Here is a 17509-nt window from a genome sequence, read left to right on the forward strand (position 1 = left end):
GAGAAGTACTTGGTCTTCAAAGCCAGCTTACTCTTGGACTTCAGAATCTTCACTACTCAGCTACTGGACCTTCAGAGCTTCTGATCCTTCAGAGCTTCTGATCCTTCAGAGCTTCTAGTGAGCTGAATCCATATCAGAGCTTTATAATCTTCATATCTTCTGAAGCTTAATCTACTGTTCAGATTGAACATAGTAAGTGTGAAAGCGTTGCGGAGGTTACTCTTTGAGCATTGTGCTTCTGAATTATGTGAAATAAGACCAGAGTCATGGCCGGTCATTAGAACACTCAGAAAACAACGTTAGAGTACCATAATTGTTCATACATAATAGTTAACATGTAATCATCAAAACATAGAGTTGTACTACTAGATCAAAACTTGATCTTACACCACTGCCCATCGTTATGTGGACCGAGGTGATTTGAGACTAGCCACTGCTGGTACAATGCTGGGGCTGATGACGTGCGAGGGGGACGATTACAAGGAGGTCCGTTTGATTGCGCAGAGGAGCGGACTGTATCCTCTGCCAGGTGCAGCTATGCAGAGACGGACCCAGGGCTTATATCGGCCCTTGTGGAGAGGTGGCATGAGGAGACTAGTAGTTTCCACATGCCATTCGGGGAGATGACTGTCACCCTCGACGACGTCTCCGCTCTTCTTCACATCCCGGTTGGTGGGAGATTCTACACTCCAAGAGTGGCCTCGGGATATGATGTGGCAGAGACCTGCGCTTTGCTGTTGGGGTGGGGGAGGCAGATTTGTACCTGGCTGAGTTTGATGACAAGAGGGGTCTGACTATGAGGTTCAGCTTCTTGCGGGAACTTTACCCGACAGCTGTTATAGGTTTGTTTCATTCATTATCTAAACTTTTTCCAACTATTATTTATGTTTACTTAATGATAATTGGTTATTAGATTGTAATGTAGAGGGGCGGTACGAGCATGCAACCAGGATGTACCTAATGCATCTTGTTGGCGCGATTTTGTTTGTCGACAAGAGTGGGGGGCACTCATTCTCCGCCCGTTGGATCGACAAGCTACAACATCTTGAGCAGGTGTCCGAGTTTGCGTGGGGCGCCATTGCCCTTGCCACGTTGTACGACCAGCTTGGACAGTCCTCGCGTAGCGGGGTCAAACAGATGGGCGGTTACACGTCCCTATTGTTGGCCTGGGTCTTCGAGCACTTCCCAGACAGGCTTGTTCGCTGGTATGCGAACCCGGCTTACACAGAGGACCACCCCAGAGCTTGTAGGTGGATGGAGTCACGGATGGGGCATGCTAGGATGGCCGAGAGTCGAGTACTACTTGATGAGTTGACGGCAGACGACGTCATTTGGACTCCATACGAGGCTCACAGGGAATGGCGACAGCGGGATGAGAAGGCTTTGTTCTCAGGCTACATTCAGTGTCCCTATCCCCCTGCTGTGCGACCTCATCTTTCGGAGCGGGTCATGCGACAGTTTGGGTATATACAGACGATCCCGCGCCACCCTAGTGAGATGGATAGATCTCCCGTAGCTGAGGTAGTTAATGCGGCATTCGCAGACTATGTGTAGTACTTGGTCCTTGAGGGCATCCCTGCTATAGAGGAGGGAGAGTAAGTGGGGGATTACATGGATTGGTACGGCAGAGTGTCTCATCGTTTCATCATACCGGATGAGAGGAGGATTGATCTCAGTGTCGTGGTAAGTTTTAATTCTATTTTCTTTATGCACTTGTGGTTTTCTGTATGTGATTTACTAACATCATTTTTTGATTTACTTTCAGGCTGCTTTGCGTAGGGGTTTAGAAGTCCTAGAGCTGTCACTTGAGGTGGATGATGCTTTGCCGCCAGGCACACAGGCTCGCGCTTTAACTAAGAGAGCACTCCGCATCTCCCAGGACTTGTGTAAGACCCAAGATTTTAAGCTTAGGATCAGTGGAAGAGATTTCCATTCACGATTAGGGTTGATGTAATGCGAAGGGAAACCTGAACGAAAGTTTATTAAATGAAATATATTTATGAAGGAGAAAGTTCAGGAAAAGTTCAAGGATTGCATTATGATCGATAAAAGTTATAGCACGATCGTTACACGCTTAAACCTAGGTCAGAAACCCTAGTATATAGCTAATTTTCACTTTTAGGCACGACGGAAGTTAATTCCAAAAATCTTCAGAGAAATGTTAGAACTTCTCTTTTTCCATATATCACAATCGTTTCGAGGCGAAACTCTAGGATCTACGAACGTCCGATTCCAATCATCGGAAGTTTGCCGAAACCGAATCCCTGGTATTTCAAAACCCTAGAATTTCTCGACAATGAAGACTTTTTCTATTCAGAGTTTCAAATGAATATTCTACACACGTACACCCATTTCTCTTGATGATTTCAATCTTTCTTCCGAAGGAAGTTTTCTATTCCGACATTCGATGCAAAAAACAACTTATCGGGTAAAATAGTTTTATACCGACTATGCTTTAGTTGCCAAAAATACAAAGAGACCTCATTTTAGTTTTGGAATTCTTTCGCCAAAACCTATCTTAGAATTCACGGAGAATGACGCCGGAAAAATCAGATTCGCGAAACTTTCATTTTACCGCGTTTCGCCAACCTCTATATATAGCCAAGAAATGAGAAAAAAACAAATATCTTACCCATTTCATCCAAGGAGGCCGCGAGTTTGAGAGGAGAGGAGGAGAAGAAGATTTTGTTCAATCCTTGCTTGATCGTTGATTAATTAGTTGCTGCTTCAAGGTTTCGAGGTATAGTCGCTAATCCTTACCTCTGATCGCTTTTTCCATAGCTTTTCTGTAGAGTTTTCTGAGTGGATAGTTTATGGGTTTTTGCAAAACTATCCTGAATCTTTCATTTCTGATTCTAAACCTCTTCTATATGTGCCCAAGATCACTTCTGCCGGATTAGATTTTCCGTTATGTCGCCGGAATTCCGCCGGAATCAATTTTAGCCTTAAATACCCATTAAAGGAACTTTTGAGGAATTTCCTGAGGAGCAACGCTTTGCTTGTGAGGAAGAGTTAGAAGATAATCCTGGAGAATCTGCAGGTGAGGGCTTCTCACTGAATCTCTAGTTAATGCTTAGGGTCGATGTTTTCGACATTGTTTATTGTTTATGCACTGGATTGTGTGTGATTGGAAAATGTTTTCTGAGGCTTCGGCTGACAATGTAGATGATTCATCTACTGAATGTTTTTGAGATTGACTTACATGCTATGTGCTATGTGGGTAATCTAGGATGTGTGGTGCATGCTTTATATGCTAAGTGCTAAGTGTTTATGATGCGATTTATTGATATATGACATGTTGTTGATTGTGATGATTTAAATATGCTCTGTACTGGAATCTGAGATTCTGAATGGTGAGAATAGCGGGCAGGTCATGCCGATTTTATTTTGAGAGTTTTGTGAAAGTTTGATAGGACGAACGAGGTTCGGGCCTTAATTTTTTTTAGTGGATCGAGACATCCTCTGGAAGCGACTTGGGATTGGGAGATCCTGCAAATGTATAAGACTTGCGATAAGACGAAATGGAATCTATTTTATAAAGAAAATTCATAAGACCTTAAATAACCTCAAAATCTTTAAGTAATGATAACAACCTCGAAGGAAGGCATTGGAAGTCAAGTCATAGTTTTGGAAAAATGAGGAGTGTCGTCGGATCCAAGTGTTGAGGAGTTTGGTAAGTTCTGAGTATGTTGGTACTCCTTCGCTCGTTGAGCAGTTTGTTAGCCATCCAAGGGATGAGCCGAGAAGCTTCACTGAGGCGTGAGACCTTGTGAATGCGTGATACTCCACTGAGGCGTGAGACCTTGTGGAAAGCATGGACCTTCACTGAGGCGTGAGACCTCGTGAACAGCATGAAGCTTCACTGAGGCGTGAGACCTTGTGAATGCGGGATACTCCACTGAGGCGTGAGACCTTGTGGAAAGCATGGAACTCCACTGAGGCGTGAGACCTTGTGAGAGCATGAAACTTCATTGAAGCGTGAGACTTCGTGAGAGCATTGATGACCCGAAGAGTCATCGTGAGTGGTTGCACTCATTTTATGATTATTGTATTTTGTCGCAGAATCGACTTTACCTTAGGGTAAGCTTTTAGAGACATTAATTTAGCTAGAACACGTGGCGACGTGTCGAGTGAGGTCGGAGACGTTGTTTGGCTAATCACTGCATTGCATGCACTCATTAAGTGGTTTAAACACGGCGAGATACCGGACCACGGCGGATTCCAAAATTGGTTATAAGACCAGGATTTCCGCGTAAGAGCGCTGCTAGGTGACTCTTAGTAGCAGACCGAAATGGCAGACCTACGGGTTTACTGCTGATCTGACTACCTTTGTGTGGTGTAAGAGGCACGCGGGCCGAAATGGCACCACCGTGGCTGGTGAAGGGCTGATCCGTTGATGTCCATCCGTTCCGGATTGCATATTGGTTGACTGGGTTAACCTGCATATCATTTCATGCAACATGCATACTGACATAATTGATGAGTGTGTTTGATACTTGTTAGTTCTACTTGATGCATGTTAACTGTGATTTACAGTCGTTATATTCTTTGTGGAAATATGCAACCCTAGGATGTTATCCCTAGTTATAAGCCTAGGTGGCTATTATCTTATTTATATTTATTGGTGCTATTATTTACATAATTCTTTGGAGTTGACCCTCGCGTCTTCTGTGTGTGCTTTGGCGAACAAACGCCCTTTGTCAGATGTCTTTGGCGGGCTGATTCATGATGGTTCATCCTTCGGGAGGAACAAGAGTTGAGATGCGGGAACTGGAGCGTATCGCGGTAGCGAGAGGAGGACGGATGGTGTACATAGACTAGGTCGTTCTGGATTCAGATTCGGGCGACGATCATGCCAGCATGTAGGATTGAGTGTTAGTGTGAGCTCCTCGAGATGGGATTAGTGTAGGAGTAGAGTCTTAGCTCTGAACATTATTTGTTTCATTCGGGACAGGGTAGTTTCCCACCTATAGCTTTTTGTGTGGTTTCTTTACGGGAATCACAGAGAGTTGGTTGGACTTAGGAGGTCTTGTGTCAGGCCGATGGGCCTCATTCTCAGTTTTGAGGGATAGTGTTGCGGACACTTACCTTTAGATTTGGTTTGTACATTTTGCCTTCGGGCGCTACACTTTTCTTTCCGTCTCTGGAGGTTACTCGTGACGAGGTTGTTACTTACAGCGGGGGCTGTTTATATATTGTATATTAGCTCTATTACTTTTCGCTTTTGGGTTTTATTTAATTCAGTCTTGTCTTAGTTATTATATCGAAAAAAAATATTCACGTATTTCCGCATTAAGTTTACTTTTGGTTACTAAAGTGACGCCACCGAAATCGGGGTGTTACAACTTGGCTGGAACACAGGGCATTGCTTACGCTGCTGGGAGAAGAGGCGTGGGAGTAGGAGGCCGAGCAGGAAGCCGAGCAGGTTGCCGAGCAACTGGCCGAGCAGAAGTTAGGGATGGAGGAAGTGTAGGAGCTAGGGGAGGCCATAGGGGTAGGGGAGGTCGTCGGGGTAGGGGACAGTAGGGAACATTAGTTGTATGAGCTTTTGTTGACATTAGTATTTACTATTACTTTTTTAGGGGACTCTGTATTTTTCACTTCTATTTCGCACTACTATTTCGTAATTTGTGAGTTTTATGTTCATTGTTATTAGTTTTATGTTCACTTTGACATATTTTTTTTTGCTTTTTCACTTTTATAATCAACCCTAATAATTGTACAATCTATTACTTTTATACTTATCAACCCTTGTAATGGAAGAAAAAATAAATTATTTTTAACTGCTACGAAGGGTATGAAGCTTGATCTTGCAGACATGATCCGTAACTTCATCATTCAGATTCATATGGATCTTCAAGTTTTGGACCCCTCTGACATATTCTAGCACCTTTTTCAGCACCATTACTCCATAACTTCACCTACCTCACCACCATTATGGCCTCCTAGGAAACTCCTCAACCACCAAACCCCCCCATTACATTTCACTTCTGATCACCCTCACTCCCTCACCAACCCTCTTCTTCATCCTTCACCTTTCCTCTTTTCTTACTACCTCTCAATCCCCCACCACCATCATTGCACCACCACCAACAACCTTCATCAACCAGCACCAACTTCCATTTTGCTCTTGGTATGTATTATTTCATCCATATTCTGGTATATATATACACGTTTGTTTAAATTTTCTACACCATGTTATGTTTAAATTTCTCACCATTTTTTTCCACCACCATCACTGCATGCTTTCTGCCTCGATATGAATCCGAATATTCAACATTCAGATTAATATGAAGGTTATATGTACGAAGGGATCCGAATGTTAATTATACGGACTGTTAACCAGTGACAGATTGGTTTATGCAGGCAGAATGACGAGCACATTCATCTATGATGAAGGAATGCTGCTTGTACAACAAGATAATGATGAAAATGAAGGAATGCTGCTTCAACAACAAGATAATGAAGGAATGCTGCTTCAACAACAAGATAATGTTAAGCCTATAAGTGTGGATACCACACATTTATGGTCGACCGATCAGGTATTAATTGCATAGACCATAATGACATTATTGTTTAGGAGACCCATTGTTTAGTGATGCTTGAATTGATTATTAATTTTAAAGTGATATGTTATCATTGAACAAATATTTGATCCTGTTGATGACCTGAAACAATGGGCTAATAATGTTGGGAAGGACAATGGATATGTGATTGTGACCGGAAGGACTGATTATGCAAAAATAGGTGGAAATATGTATATTTTGTAAGATCAAGTTTTGATCTAGTAGTACAACTCTATGTTTTGATGATTACATGTTAACTATTGTGTATGAACAATTATGGTACTCTAACGTTGTTTTCTGAGTGTTTTAATGACAGACTCTGACTCTTGTCTGATTACATATAATTCAGAAGTACTATGCTCAAAGATTAACCTCCGTAACGCTTTCGCACTCACTATGTTCAATCTGAACAGTAGATTAAGCTTCAGAAGATCTGAAGATAGTAAAGCTCTGATATGGATTCAGTTCACTTGAAGTTCTGAAGACCAGAAGTTCTAAAGACCAGAAGCTCTGAAGGATCAGAAGCTCTGAAGGTCCAGAAGCTCTAAAGGTCTAGAAGCTGAGTAGTGAAGATTCTGAAGTCCAAGAGTAAGCTGGCTCTGAAGACCAAGTACTTCTCGTCTGAGTCCAGAAGCAGAAGGTACAAAGGTCAGAGGATCCAAGCTTCCCTCTGACTCTGATCACCAAGCTTCACAAGTTCCAACATGAAGCGTCGCTCTGATCAGAAGTCAACTAGGATAAAGGTCATGTCACTATCCAAAGTACAAACCCAATTGTACTATTCCTGACGACCTTACCTAACTTATTCAGCCACAGCAGAACCTGGAAAACCCAGATTTGCCCTCCAACGGTAGCATTCCATGCAAACTTCCAAACCTTAATCCTTGGAGTATATAAAGAGGCTGAAGACGAAAGATGCCGCCTAAGAAACCTTGTTGAAGCTCACGCGAAATTCTAATATTCTCTTAAGCAATCTTTCTTCATATTGTACTAATTGTGACTACTATTAGCTTTCTGAGAAGCATTTCTTTGTAAACCCAAACCTTCAAATAGTTGTTTGTTTTTCCTTAAGGAGACCAAGGTTGGTCAGATCCTTGAGAAGACTAAGAGAGTGAATCTTAGTGATAGCTAAGTCATTGTATGGTTAGTCACTTTGCAGGTTGCAAGTGCAGTTGTAACAAACTCTGATTAGTGGATTGCCTTCATTCTAAGAAGGAAGAAATCACCTTAACGGGTGGACTGGATTAGCTTGAGGGATTTATGTTGGGTCAATCTGCAAGTGCACAGATATCTCCGGGTTTTAATATCGAATCCACAGGGACCGTGAGTGAGAATTGTGGTTTAAGATCAAAGCTTGTGAGTTTGAAAGCAAATAAAATTCAGTTCTTGGATTTGTTTGTTTGTGACAAGAGTTTGCAAAATAAGCAATAGTAAAGAAAATGAAAATATCAATTGATGAAAATGCTCTGGGTTAATGTTCATCCAATACTTCCTAGACAACCTACCCTATGCAATTGAAACCTTGAATCATTCCCTTATAGTTATAGCCTAGATATTCACTCATTGATTCCTCACATGAGTAATTCTCTCATACTAAAAGCTAAGCCCAATTCCTTGTGTACTTAGTCATTTATATGAGGTTTATAAGCATGCAATTTTCAGGCCAACAAAACCAATCCCTCACTCTATTCCTAGAAGCAAGCAAAGAGAGGTCAATTCCAACCCAAGTCCCCAAATTACAACAATCTTCCAATATGATTGCAATTTAGCCTTAAGCAAAGGTGCGCCCAAGCTTATCATGCATAAAAGAATTGAAATATAAGCTAGATTCAAGAACAAGAGCATAGAGATAGGAATTAAGTCTAGAAATTCATGAAATCACATTGAACCCAAAGCAAAAGAAAGTACTAGCCACTCATGGCTAGTGAATCCATACAAAAAGTGTAAAGAAAACCTGGAAAATACAAGGTGGAAGCCACTCACAAGCCCCAAAAGCACTTCCTAAGCTTCAATACTTGGTAAAAATCTAAGTAAAAATCAGAAGTTATGAACAAAATGGCCTAAAGCCTTATTTATAGGCAAAAAAGTCGAGCTGGGGAGCTCAAGCGCTGCCTTGCGGCGCTTGAGCGCCCATGTGGCAGATGCAAGGCTCTAGCTTCTGGAGTGCTGGCGCTGGAGCGCCAGGTGAGGGCGCTTGAGCGCCAGCTTCACGAACTTGGTGACTTTTCAGGTTTTTGTAACCCCCCTTTGAATGCTTTCTTCAATTCCTTTGCATCTTGGCCTTCCTTTTCCATAAGTTACCTGCTGCAGCACTAAAGGACCAAGACAATGAGTAAAATCAAGAAATTCAAAGGGTTTTTAACCACCTTAGTCCCCACAAAATCATGGTAAAACTCATGCAAGTCCTAAACTCTATAAAAATGCAAAAACAACCCTCATAAAACCATAAAATTTCTAAAACTTGTCTCAAACTCAAATAAACACAAAAATGCATGAGAATGCATGAAACACTACATGAGACAAAGAAAAAAGACTCAAAACACTCAAAGAAATGACCCTAAAACCACTACCAACATAGGGTCATCACACCACTATACTCAACGACAGCTCGCCCTCGAGCGTAGAAAACACTCGCTTGCCCTCAAGCGCAAGAAATGCTCCTAAACAAGTTCCTAAGCAAATGATACTAACCACAAAACTAGGGGAAAGAGTAATTACAGCTGATTCCAAAAGAAAAGATCCAACAACCCACCTCATGCAACTTTTTGAAAAGAGAAGAGTATAGAGTCCATCATGAGAAGCATATAGATCTAAAATCCTAGGATGAGATATAATTTAGTGCACTGAGCACACAAGCAAGTTCATAGGTCCTGAATGTCATTCACTTAATAGCAACAAAGATCAAACATGCAGAATTTCAAAGAGAGTTTCAAAGGGCTGGAATGTTGGCTTGGTAAAACATGATGGTGGTTGGTCCCTAAGGAAAATCTAGGCTTCAAAGCACGTTGAGTGTGGTCCTCTTTTAACAACCCCGGAGCTTCTAACAACAAACCTTTTTTGCACAAGTCTCTTGCACCCTCTTTCAATTTTTCCTTTTTTTTTTTCAACTCCAATTTGTTTAGGAGTTCTTTTTCTTTTTTTTTCAAACTTTTTTTTTTCTTTTTGGGGGCAAGAGACTATTCCATAATTTTTCAGCTCCACACTAACATACCAAGAACCATCACTCCCCAATATTCCAACCAAACATCCGTCCCAATCATTTAGTTCACGAAGAAATCTCCAATAGGCTCAAAAGGGACAACTAGGGACAAATATTCAAGCCAAGAAAAACTCTGAGGTTCAAAAACCTATTAGTCTCATGAATAGTGCAAGTATCACAAAGCATGCAAAGTGTGAAATCAATACAGAACCAAGAATTGCCAGTGAGTCAGGATCCTCCAGGAAAATTTTAAGGTGAAGGGTCAAAGGTAGACCCTTATGGACTCAAACCAACTCCTTTCTAAAGAAACACTCGGAAGACCGAAGTCTCCTCCTCTCTTCCCCAACATACAATCACTCATCCCCAAAACAACATGAGTATCCACAAGAAACAAATTTTCCAAAACCGACACAAGTAGGGAAGCACAACTAGCAGGCAAAAACATGTGAGTATAGGGAAGTATAAGACCCAAAAACAAAAATAAAAACAATTACTAAACAATGCATGATAAAAAGAAAACAAAATCTACAAATGAAAAATATGTTAAACATGCATGACCTAAACTAGGATAGAATTACCTCATTAAAATCACTCCATGGGACCATGATCGCCCCTTCCATCACCATGATCCGGATGAACGCCAGCATCATGCATGAAGCTCAAGTCGATCATCCCCTGCTCCAATGTATTGAAATCCATTGGGCCTTGGTATCCAGGATCTGAGGTGCTTCCTCCCCTCCAGTGGAGATCAAGATCCCGGTGAAGGCGATCTTGCCTCAAAAACATCCACCCGAAAGCGGCCTCCATCCAAGCCGGTGAAGGACCAGCATGAGGTGGAGTAACAACCTCATTCACCACTTCATTAATCTCCTCTTCTTCTTCTTCCTCTTCCGCTGGCTCTTTCGGATCCTCCTTGTAAGGCCCTAAGTTCAATTTGGAACAATTTTATGGAAGTTTGAATAAAATTGAAGTTTTAGCTAATGTTTGATAACTGGCAGATTAGAACTGTCAACTTGTGCGAATTTGTAGAGGGTCTTAACGACTTCATTTGGGAAAACTTCCTTCATGAGAGTTGTAGCCCTTTAAGTTACGAAAATTCTCGTTGTGGTTTCGTGTAAATCCGATATCTGTAGCTCCAGATATCCCTGTTTTAATGAGCAAAGGTCGGGCTGTACAGTACCAGCGAACTAGATGAGGAGTTTTTATTTTAATTCCGATTTTGCTTCTGTTTTTACATAGAAGGACTTGGGTTTTAATTGAGTTTAGACCAGATTAAGAACTAAACTGATGGGCCAAGGGTTCGGGCTTGAAAAGAATATTGAAACCCTAGCCCACTAGGTTGTGTATGTTGCGGGTTCAAGAGGGGTAAAGGGGGGAAACTTGTTTCTTTTCTCCATATCAGAAACAGAAAACTAGAGCACTCTTTACGTAAGAAAACAGAAGAGAAAAGAGTGAGAGAACCACCCCTTGCACCCTTAGCCGCCGCCGACCAAGCCATCACCGCCACCTTGTGCGCGCGCGAGAGAGAGAGAGAGGGACGAGGACAGCAAGCTACTGAGCTCTGAACCTGCAATCTTTTCTCCTTTTCAGACCAAGAACCCGAGGTAAGGGCTGGTTCTAGGAATGGGTAGGTTCTTTAGGGAATATGCCATGAATTGCCATGAGAAACAACTTGAGTTTTGGACTGTTTTTGCATGATTTCCTGTACATGCTTGCTTGCTGGAATTTTTCTCTTGAATAGCCATGAATATGATCCTCAAACGTTGTTTATGATCTGAATCTATGATTTTATGCGAGTTGCCATGGTATTTGTTAAGTTTTGTGCTATTTTGCACTTGTTATAACATGATCCTTGCTAAATGTTTGGTTCTGAAATTTTGAGTGGATATTTGGGTTGTTGGGGCTGTACCAAGATTGCCATGATCAAAGGGGAAGGAAGGAAAATTATTTTTGAAAACCATAGAGCCATGGGAGTTTCGCTGCCAGTTTCCTGTACTGGACAGCGGACTTCAGAGCCCCTTTTTACCTGTTTATGGTCATCAAATGAAAAAGTGATTAAAATGAAAGTTGTAGATTTTCGAAATATCTTTCCAGACATATAAAAAAACATAGTTTTTGGTTTAGTAATGTGATCTGGGGGTCGTGTTTAGTAACTGTCACACCTGCTGTTTTTCCTGTTCCGGACCGTTAGCTTTAAGGCCTAATATCACCTAATTATGGGACTCAAATGAACAAGTGTGTAACTAGAGAGTTGTAGATATTTAAAATAGCTTTCTAGAAAGGTATCATACGTGATTTTTGGTTGAAAGATGCATTCTGTGGCTCTATTTTTGTGAAAGTTGTTTCTGCTGTCAATATGTTGAAGTTGCGATGATATATTATGCATGAGTGAATGTTCTTGTGTTCCTTTACGTGGATTATATTTATTTTCTCAGTTAATGGTTCAAGGGTCGCTCACCTAGCCGTAATTCCCTTGTAACCCGTGAATGTTGTGTTGTGAAGGTTGTTGTATAAAGAGTATGATAAGACTCTAGGATTGACTTTAGAGACTTAACAAAGAGAAAAGTGTAATAAACTCGCTTGCAAGTAAATGTGAATAATTTGGACATAGGTCAGGTAGACTATGGTCCATGAGAACGATGGTACCTTGCACGCGAGGGAGTTATTTGGGTTGACTGCGGTCTCCCGTGAACCTTGTGGGCCGGTGTGGCTTCACGTGATTTGGTTGACTGCGGTCACCGTGAACTTTTGTGGATCATTGCGGCTCCACGTGATTTGGTTGACTGCGGTCACCGTGATAACCGTGCCTCTGCGGAAGCACGAAGATGGCCATGGAAGTTTTGGTGGGTTGTGTGAAGTGAGATTCCGTTAGTAACTGACTCTTTCCCATAAAAGACATATAATGTACTTATATTATATATGTTGTTGTCGATTTTGTCATTATCATTCTTTTGTTGGACCTGACCCTGCTTGTTTGCTATGTGTTTATTTGGGGGGGGGGTAGATGGTCGTGAAGATAATGGCGATGACACATTCTTGGGAGTTGATGCTACGTGACGTGCCAATACCGGAGGACGACCACACTTCAGAGGAAGAGGAAGAGGCTAAGGAATAGGGTTTGGGTTGAGAGTCTTTTGTTTTCTGTTGGGGTTGAGAGTTTCCGAAGTGTTGGTATCAAACAATTTTATTGCTTAAATTCGAATGAACAAGTTTTGATGTAATCTTTATTTTCATTCAGGCCTTTGATTCGTACTCTTTACAGTTGGTTATTTAAAAAGTTTTACGATGTTGGTTACTTCCGCGTGTTTTTGGAAAGGTTATGTTTCAAGAGTTTTCGTAAAATGAAAGGTTTGTCATTAATTGAAGATTAATAAGTGAATCGACGAAAACTCTTTACGAAAATTGGTTAATTAGTTACTGTGTAACACTCGAGAAATCGGGGCGTTACACTCCTCTTCCTCATCCTCCTGAGGCATCCTAGACATCCAATCTTGAAAAAGTTGGTGCACCCGATCCTTGCTAAGAATGGGGGAAACCAACAACCTCTGCTGCACAGGAAATGTGGGTCTCCTAGCCTTCTCCCTAACATCATGAATCAAAGCAGTAATCAAGTGAGGAAAAATAGGACGTGGCTTCTCCTTACCCACATTGTAGTGTGAGTAAATCTTCTCAGAAATGATCCTCGCCACATCCATGGGATGGCCCCTAATAATGCAATAAATTGCAATTAGGACCACCGCTCTCACTTCAGATTTGTGGGAGCTAGGGAACAAGGAATCCTGCAAAAACTCAGCCCACACACGAGCCAGCGGTGTCATGTTTTGTCTCAGCAAGTAGGTGGGGTAACCTCTATCATCCTTCTCCCAATGTTGTCCAGGCCTAACCACGACTACTTCCAAATCCCTCTAGAACTCAGAAGAGCGATCTGAAAGCAAGTAGTGGAAGGTACTCCTACTGTTCCATGGGAAAATGGCATTCTCCTCATGCTCCGTGAGAAGGCCAAGGAAGCTACGAATCCTTTCCGCTCCAAAGTCAATGACATCACCTCTAAACCATGACAAGAAGGTGGGGGGATCCGGTTTGTTGTCTTGATCATCACAGTAGGTATTCGCATAGAATTCCCTAACCATGACTTCACAAGCAATAGGAATTGGATCCACCCAATTCTTCCACCTCCTTGTCTCCATGGCCTCTTGCATGCCGAAGGGGTCTCTCCTTCCATCCCTATAAAATACTCCTCGCTCCTTCACACACCCTTTGTGTGCTAGGACGGATTGATAGAATTCCTCCTTTTTTGCCGAAAGGAAATGGGAGCGGTCAAAATTCTGGGAAGTGGAAGAGGACCCCGCGGCCCTTGTGGGATATCTTGCTCTCTTAGCAGGCATCTGCACAAAAGTTAGCACAACCACAAGCTGCACAAAACCATTAGTCATGTTAGTAAAAAAAATAAAATAAAAGTATGTACAAAAATTAAAACTTGAACCCCTAAGAGCACCCAATCAAGTTTTCTAGTGAAATTAGCAAGGAGAAGAAATAAACCACAAAGCACTTGCCCAAAATTGACTAGAAAAACTCATTGGAGCATTCTATCAAACACCTAGAAGGCACAAAACAAAGCTACTCTACACTACTTCTATCTAACTACCCAACTCTCACAAATCTCACACCCATTACTAAATTTGGCACAAAATACCCATGAAAAGCAAAAACAAACCAAACCCAACTTGCACAAACTTAAAATCACTCACCCATAACTCCCAAGAGTCATAAACTTGCAAACCCATGAAACTTAGATGGAAGGAAGTGGAAAATTGGAACTTACCTTGAACTTGGAGTGAGTGGGTGCAAGTGAGATGCTCTTGATGCAATGCAAACTTGGGAAGAGGAGAGTGGGCAAACATGTGTGTAAGTGAGATGGGGAGAGTAGAAAATGGGTATATGTAGAGAGGGGGCGGTTTTAGAGAGAAAGGGAAATTAGAAAGTGGGAAAATGAAGAGTTAGGAGTGTTTAAAAATGAAAAAACTGTGTGTGTGCGTGTTGGGGCGCTCAAGCGCTAGGATGGGGCGCTTGAGCGCCTTGGGTGCCCCTGCTAGCTTGAAGCTACGGGCAGGCTGGCGCTGGAGCGCCAGCCCAGGGCGCTTGAGCGCCCTGCCCAGTGCAAAATGTGTGTTTTTTTCTTTTTTTTTTCCTTTCTTTTAAAATAAAAAACTATCCTAAAGCATTTTCAACAAAAATAAAACAATGGGTTGTCTCCCATCCAGCCCTTTATTATAGTCCAAGGTAGACTCTCCTTCCTTTGATGTTAGGAAGGAAATTCCTTACTTCCGAATGACTTACCACAATCGCAAGGCAAGAACCTTGCACAAAACCTTCGAAACAAATCCTCCCATGAGGTTATTCCTTGTTGCTCATCAAACCATGCTCTTGCTCCCTTGGTCAAGGAGTGGGGAAAAAGTTTGATTTTCAAATCATCATCACTCATCCCTTCTTTCTTGCCAAGTGAACATGCTAGGGAAAACTTCACCATATGTGCATGGAGATTCTCGTACTTTGACCCCCCATACTTGTTACCACTCACAAGCTTTATGAGAGTCGAAGGGAGCTCGTCATCTTTCTTTTCCACCTTGGGGGTCTCTTCTTGAACCTTTGGAACACTTTTGATCATATCACAGACAAAGTCATCAACATGGTTAGTCTCTAACATGGGATTGAAAACAGAGAATCTTACTTTTTCCTTACCAACACGAAGGATGAGATGACCCTTGTCGACATCAATCTTAGCCCTACCAGTAGCTAAGAAAGGTCGGCCAAGAATGAGCGGAATATTCTCATCTTCTTCCATGTCAAGCACAACGAAATCCACGGGGAACACATACTTGTCCACCCTCACCATAACATCCTCCACAATCCCATATGGTGTCTTGAAGGACCGATCCGCCATTTGTAAAGAAAGCATTATTGGTGTCACCTCTCCTAGATCCAACCTCTCAAACATGGTAAGCGGCATCAAGTTGATGCTTGCCCCCAAATCACAAAGTGCTTCTACTTCTGCCATCCATTCAACCTCCACCGGAATAGTGAAACTTCCGGGGTCTCTTCTTTTCATTGGCATCTTACGCTGCAAGATAGCACTACACTCTTCTGTCAACATTACCGTCTCATCAACCCCCTTTAAACTCCTCCTCTTAGACAAGATATCCCTCATGAACCTAGCATACATGGGCACTTGCTCCAATGCATCGGCAAAAGGGATATTAATGTGGAGTTTCTTGAAAACCTCCGCAAACTTTGAGAACTTCTTGTCTATGTTTTTCTTAGTCAAGGCCTTAGGAAAAGGGACCTTTCTAACCTTAGGAGTGGGGTCTATAACTTCCTTAGTCTTGATGGGTACCACAACTTCTCCCTCAACTATCTCCTCAATTTTTTTACCCTTTGTTTTTTTCTTCAATTCACTCATCACCCTACCACTTCGAGTAGTCACTAGAGAGGCATTCTCCTGTTTGGGATTGGGGATAGTATCGGAAGGAAACTTACCTTGAGGTCTTTCGGCTATTTGCTTTGCCAGCTGGCCAAATTGATTCTCTAAGTTCTTAATAGCCGCTTCTTGATTTTTGTAATTATTCTCCGTTCGGTTGATGAAAGTCTCCACCAACTCCTCTAAGCTTTTCTTTGAACCGCCACTTTCACCTTCTACTCTCTCTTGTGGCTGCCTTGAGCCTTGGCCTTGGAAACCCTGGCTAGGAAATTGCCTTTGAAAGCCACTTACTTGCCCATTGTTACCTTGCCTCCAAGAGAAATTAGGGATATTCCTCCATCCTGGATTGTAAGTATTTGAAAATGGGTCATTCCGAGCTTGACCCATTTCCATCACTTCCTCCTTCGGTCTAGTCTCTGTGCATTCCTCGCTGTCATGTGGCCCTCCACAAGTCACACACTCCAATTTGGCAACTCGACCACCAATCTTGGTAGTCTTCATTTGATTTTGAATCTCATTCATTTGCTTGGAGAGTTGCTTGTTGGAGGCCATGAGTTGATCATAAGCCTCAACCTCTAGGACCCCTCTTCGGGCTTGGCGTTCATTACTTGAGTTCATGGCCCTTATAGCCATTTTTTCAATCAACTCGTACCCCACTTGTGGAAGTAAGGCATCGAACTCACTGTTTGAAGCCGCATCCAAGCCAAACCTCGAAGAATATTGGAGACCATCATAGAACTTTGCTACTTGTTCCGCTTGGGTGAGGTTATGTTGAGGACACCTCCTCAAGAGCTTTTTGAACCTTTCCCAAGCTTCATAGAGATTTTCATCGGTGGATTGAGCAAAAGTCATGATGTCATTCTTGAGCTTTCTCAAGAGGGCTCTTGGAACAAACCTGGTGGTGAATTTCTCAGCCAAGTCCTCCCAAGATGTAATGCTACCATGGGGCTGTGAATTCAACCACTCTTCAGCAGTATCCCTAAATGAAAAAGGGAACAAACTCAAGCGGATAGTGTCCGCTGAAACATTCTGAACTCTGTAGGTGTTGCAATTGCGGATGAACCGCTCCATGTGTGCATGAGGATCTTCAAGAGCACCTCCACCGTACTGATTTTGGCTCACCAAATTGATGAATGCCGGCCTCAGCTCAAAATTTCCCGTGCCATCGGGGGAAACTATGCTGCCCGGATAATCGTAGCTCATGGCAGCCGAGGTGAGGTCTCTAAGAGAACAATTGGCATTCTTCTCTTCTTGCTCTTGAAGTCTTTG

The 17509-nt window shown here is 42.3% G+C and overlaps 2 protein-coding genes and 1 non-coding gene across 3 annotated transcripts; 2 read left to right on the forward strand and 1 right to left on the reverse strand.

Annotated features, from left to right (window-relative positions):
• The first annotated feature begins 623 nt into the window (after positions 1–623).
• On the forward strand, positions 624–1554 carry LOC130719520 (protein MAINTENANCE OF MERISTEMS-like). The gene is made up of 2 exons (XM_057570142.1): positions 624–759; positions 914–1554. The coding sequence occupies exons 1-2, from the start codon at positions 624–626 to the stop codon at positions 1552–1554; spliced, it is 777 nt and encodes a 258-aa protein (XP_057426125.1).
• A 13513-nt stretch (positions 1555–15067) lies between these two features.
• LOC130719521 (uncharacterized) lies at positions 15068–17184 on the reverse strand. Its single transcript, XM_057570143.1, has 2 exons — positions 17136–17184; positions 15068–16581 (listed from the first exon to the last, which is right to left on the reverse strand). The coding sequence occupies exons 1-2, from the start codon at positions 17182–17184 to the stop codon at positions 15068–15070; spliced, it is 1563 nt and encodes a 520-aa protein (XP_057426126.1).
• On the forward strand, positions 17004–17110 carry LOC130721624 (small nucleolar RNA R71). Its single transcript, XR_009013550.1, has one exon. It is a non-coding gene; the product is annotated as a small nucleolar RNA R71 (small nucleolar RNA).
• Positions 17185–17509: the final 325 nt, after the last annotated feature.

Source organism: Lotus japonicus, chromosome 5 (assembly GCF_012489685.1).
Source record: "Lotus japonicus ecotype B-129 chromosome 5, LjGifu_v1.2".
In the NCBI taxonomy this organism is placed as follows: Eukaryota; Viridiplantae; Streptophyta; class Magnoliopsida; order Fabales; family Fabaceae; genus Lotus; species Lotus japonicus.

What these genes read in the sequence shown, in the direction of transcription:
- LOC130719520 (XM_057570142.1), top strand. Translation starts at nt 624, where the DNA reads ATGACTGTCACCCTCGACGACGTCTCCGCTCTTCTTCACATCCCGGTT. An exon ending in GGGGTGGGGGAGGCAGATTT is followed by an intron (nt 760 to 913) that starts GTACCTGGCTGA and finishes ATTGGTTATTAG; the next exon opens with ATTGTAATGTAGAGGGGCGG.
- LOC130719521 (XM_057570143.1), bottom strand. Translation starts at nt 17,184, where the DNA reads ATGGTAGCATTACATCTTGGGAGGACTTGGCTGAGAAATTCACCACCA. An exon ending in GCTGAGAAATTCACCACCAG is followed by an intron (nt 16,582 to 17,135) that starts GTTTGTTCCAAG and finishes CTTACAATCCAG; the next exon opens with GATGGAGGAATATCCCTAAT.